The sequence below is a fragment of the Aotus nancymaae genome, unplaced genomic scaffold (assembly GCF_030222135.1).
Source record: "Aotus nancymaae isolate 86718 unplaced genomic scaffold, 86718_ANA_hifiasm-v0.15.2.pri h1tg000039l, whole genome shotgun sequence".
Classification (NCBI taxonomy): Eukaryota; Metazoa; Chordata; class Mammalia; order Primates; family Aotidae; genus Aotus; species Aotus nancymaae.
This window is the reverse complement of record NW_026988453.1, coordinates 5,889,946-5,892,757: the sequence shown is the minus strand read 5'-3', so window position 1 is coordinate 5,892,757 and position 2,812 is coordinate 5,889,946. Positions and strand designations below refer to the sequence as shown.

Below are 2,812 nucleotides of genomic sequence, written 5' to 3'. Positions count from 1 at the left end.
AGCGTCTGCTCTGGTATTGTAGGTTATTAGTCCCTTTGAATCTGAGAAGGAAAAACAATCATTGTTACTATATGAAAAGACGAGGTCCTCATGATATTCTTTAGGATCTGATAAAATTATGTGATTATTATTTGCATCCTAGTGACTTTCTTCCATATGCCAGATATGGTCTTGAAACTTTAAAAAGTTTCTCCTTGGCCGGGCGCGGTGGCTCACGCCTGTAATCCCAGGACTTTGGGAGGCCGAGGTGGGTGGATCACAAGGTCAAGAGATCGAGACCATCCTGGTCAACATGGTGAAACCCCGTCTCTACTAAAAATACAAAAAATTAGACGGTTACCCGGGTTCTCCGCCCCTCCTTCTCGCGGCGCTCCAGGGACCATGGCCGATCCTCGCATGAGACAGATCAAGATCAAGACTCGTGTGGTGAAGCGGTTAGTCAAAGAAAAAGTGATGTATGAAAAAGAAGCAAAACAACAAGAAGAAAAGATTGAAAAAATGAGAGCTGAAGATGGTGAAAATTATGACATTAAAAACCAGGTAGAGATCCTACAAGAATCCCAGATGATGATCCCAGATTGCCAGCGCAGGTTGGAAGCTGCATATTTGGATCTTCAACAGATATTAGAAAATGAAAAAGACTTGGAAGAAGCTGAGGAATATAAAGAAGCACGTTTAGTGCTGGATTCAATGAAGTTAGAAGCCTGAAACTTTTCTTGTATGGGGCGGTTTTTACATTAAATCCTGGGGTTCATTTTACAATTCATTATTTTTAACCACTGCCGTGTGTTAAAGTAGTATGAGAATGTGATTGTTTTTCTCTGGTTACATACATATTTCTTTGCGTAATTCAATATGTCAAATAAATGAGTGTATCTTAAAAAAAAAAAAATTAGCTGGGCATGGTGGCGCGTACCTGTAATCCCAGCTACTCAGGAGGCTGAGGCAGGAGAATTGCCTGAACCCAGGAGGCGGAGGTTGCAGTGAGCCGAGGTCGCGCCATTGCACTCCAGCCTGGGTAACAAGAGTGAAACTCCGTCTCAAAAAAAAAAAGTTTCTCCTCTAGGAGTGTAATATTATAGATCAGTAGTCCTCTGTCTTCCCTATTCTGTTGTATTTCAAAGTTTTATTTGAACTCAGTTATTTTTTATTTTGTTCATTGAATAGAGAGATAATTATAGTCTACTTAATCAGCTTTCTGGAAGAGTTGGCCTTCACTGCCTGTTAAGAGACTAGGGTTTTTCTTTTTTAATTAAAACCTAGGATATCATGTAGATTATATATGATAGTTATATTTATTTTGCTCATGTTTGATTTCTTTCCCCACATCTGATCAGTTCATGTCTTCTGTACTGAAAGCATTTGAAGGTTGGGCTCAGTGGCTCATGCTTCTTATCCCAGCACTTTGGGAGGCTGAAGTGGGAGGATCGCTTAAGCCCAGGAATTCAAAACCAGCCTGGGCAACATAGGAAGTCCCTGTCTGTACATAGAATTAAAAAATAAGTAGGGCATGGTGGTGCATGCCTGTAGTCCCTGTTACTTGGGAGGCTGAGGCAGGAGGATCACTTGAGCCTCAAGGCTGCAGTGAGCCCTGATTGTGCCACTGCACTTGAAACTGAGTGACAGTGGCTGGGCGCGGTGGTTCACGCCTGTAATCCTAGCACTTTGGGAGGCCGAGGTGGGTGGATCACCTGAGTTCAAGACCAGCCTGGCCATCATGGTGAAACCCCATCTTAAAAAAAAAAAAGAAAAGAAACTGAGTGACAAAGCAAAACCCCCATCTGAAAAAAAATAAAAAAAGGAAAGCATTTTATGAGATATCTAAGTTTGACTATAGTATAAAATATGTTGCCAGGCATGGTGGCTCACACCTGTAATCCAAGCACTTTGGAGGCCAAGGCAGGTGGATCACCTGAGGTCGGGAGTTCAAGACCAGCCTGACCAACATGGTGAAACCCCGTCTTTATAATAATAAAAAAAAATTAAAAAAAAACATGTTAGAGAGTTTCACTCTTGCTGCCCAGGCTGGAGTACAGTGGTGCAATCTCGGCTCACTGCAACCTCCGCCTCCCTCGTGCAAACGATTCTCCTGCCACGGCGTCCCGAGTAGCTTGGATTACAGGCACCTGCCACTATGCCTGGCTAATTTTTGTATTTCTGGCAGAGACAAGGTTTCACCATGTTGGCCAGGCTGGTCACCCACCTCAGCCTCCTAAAGTGCTGGGATTACAGGTGTGAGCCACCATGCCCTGCTAGAAATAAACTATTGAAGATTAAGTACTATAATGGTTATAAACACTGAGCAGGGCCTTAGCAAAATAGGTAGCCACCACTATTATGTGGCTTAGGGAAATGAAAATACCTCAGTGGAGCTAGAGTATAGGTAGTATAGGGTAATTTAAATAATAGATAAAATACATTTAAGCTTGATGTGTCTACAAAATCAGATTAGAAGAAGAAAACCAAGACCTTTAGTGATAGGAATTGCATGTAAGTTTTAAAAACCATTTACTCAATTACAACCAGCAAAGCAGGCGTGTTTCAGAGGAGAATTTGGTCATTGTTTTCTTAATTGTCAGGAACAATACGAACTGCTCAGGAAGAATAATTTGGGTATGAGCAGGAGGTGGGAGGACAGAACAACAGCCTTCTGAAGGAGGGTTTGTTTCTGTGTGTGTCAAGACAAAGCAGGAAACGGGAGCGAGCCAGGGCCAGCAGTGATAAAGACTCGCTCTCCTGTCCCAGCTCATTTCTGTTTGCTCTAAGGAAGACAGCAGAGCTTGGAACAACTTTGCAAGGACGAAAACCTGAC

At 42.6% G+C, this 2,812-nt stretch overlaps 1 protein-coding gene across 1 annotated transcript; it reads left to right on the top strand.

The window, feature by feature from the left end:
• The first annotated feature begins 347 nt into the window (after positions 1-347).
• Positions 348-811, top strand: LOC105722172 (tubulin-specific chaperone A-like). Its single transcript, XM_064360189.1, has one exon. It carries the CDS (start codon positions 382-384, stop codon positions 706-708), a length of 327 nt encoding a protein of 108 aa, XP_064216259.1. The 5' UTR covers positions 348-381; the 3' UTR covers positions 709-811.
• The last annotated feature ends 2,001 nt before the right edge of the window (positions 812-2,812 follow it).

What these genes read in the sequence shown, in the direction of transcription:
- LOC105722172 (XM_064360189.1), top strand. Translation starts at nt 382, where the DNA reads ATGGCCGATCCTCGCATGAGACAGATCAAGATCAAGACTCGTGTGGTG.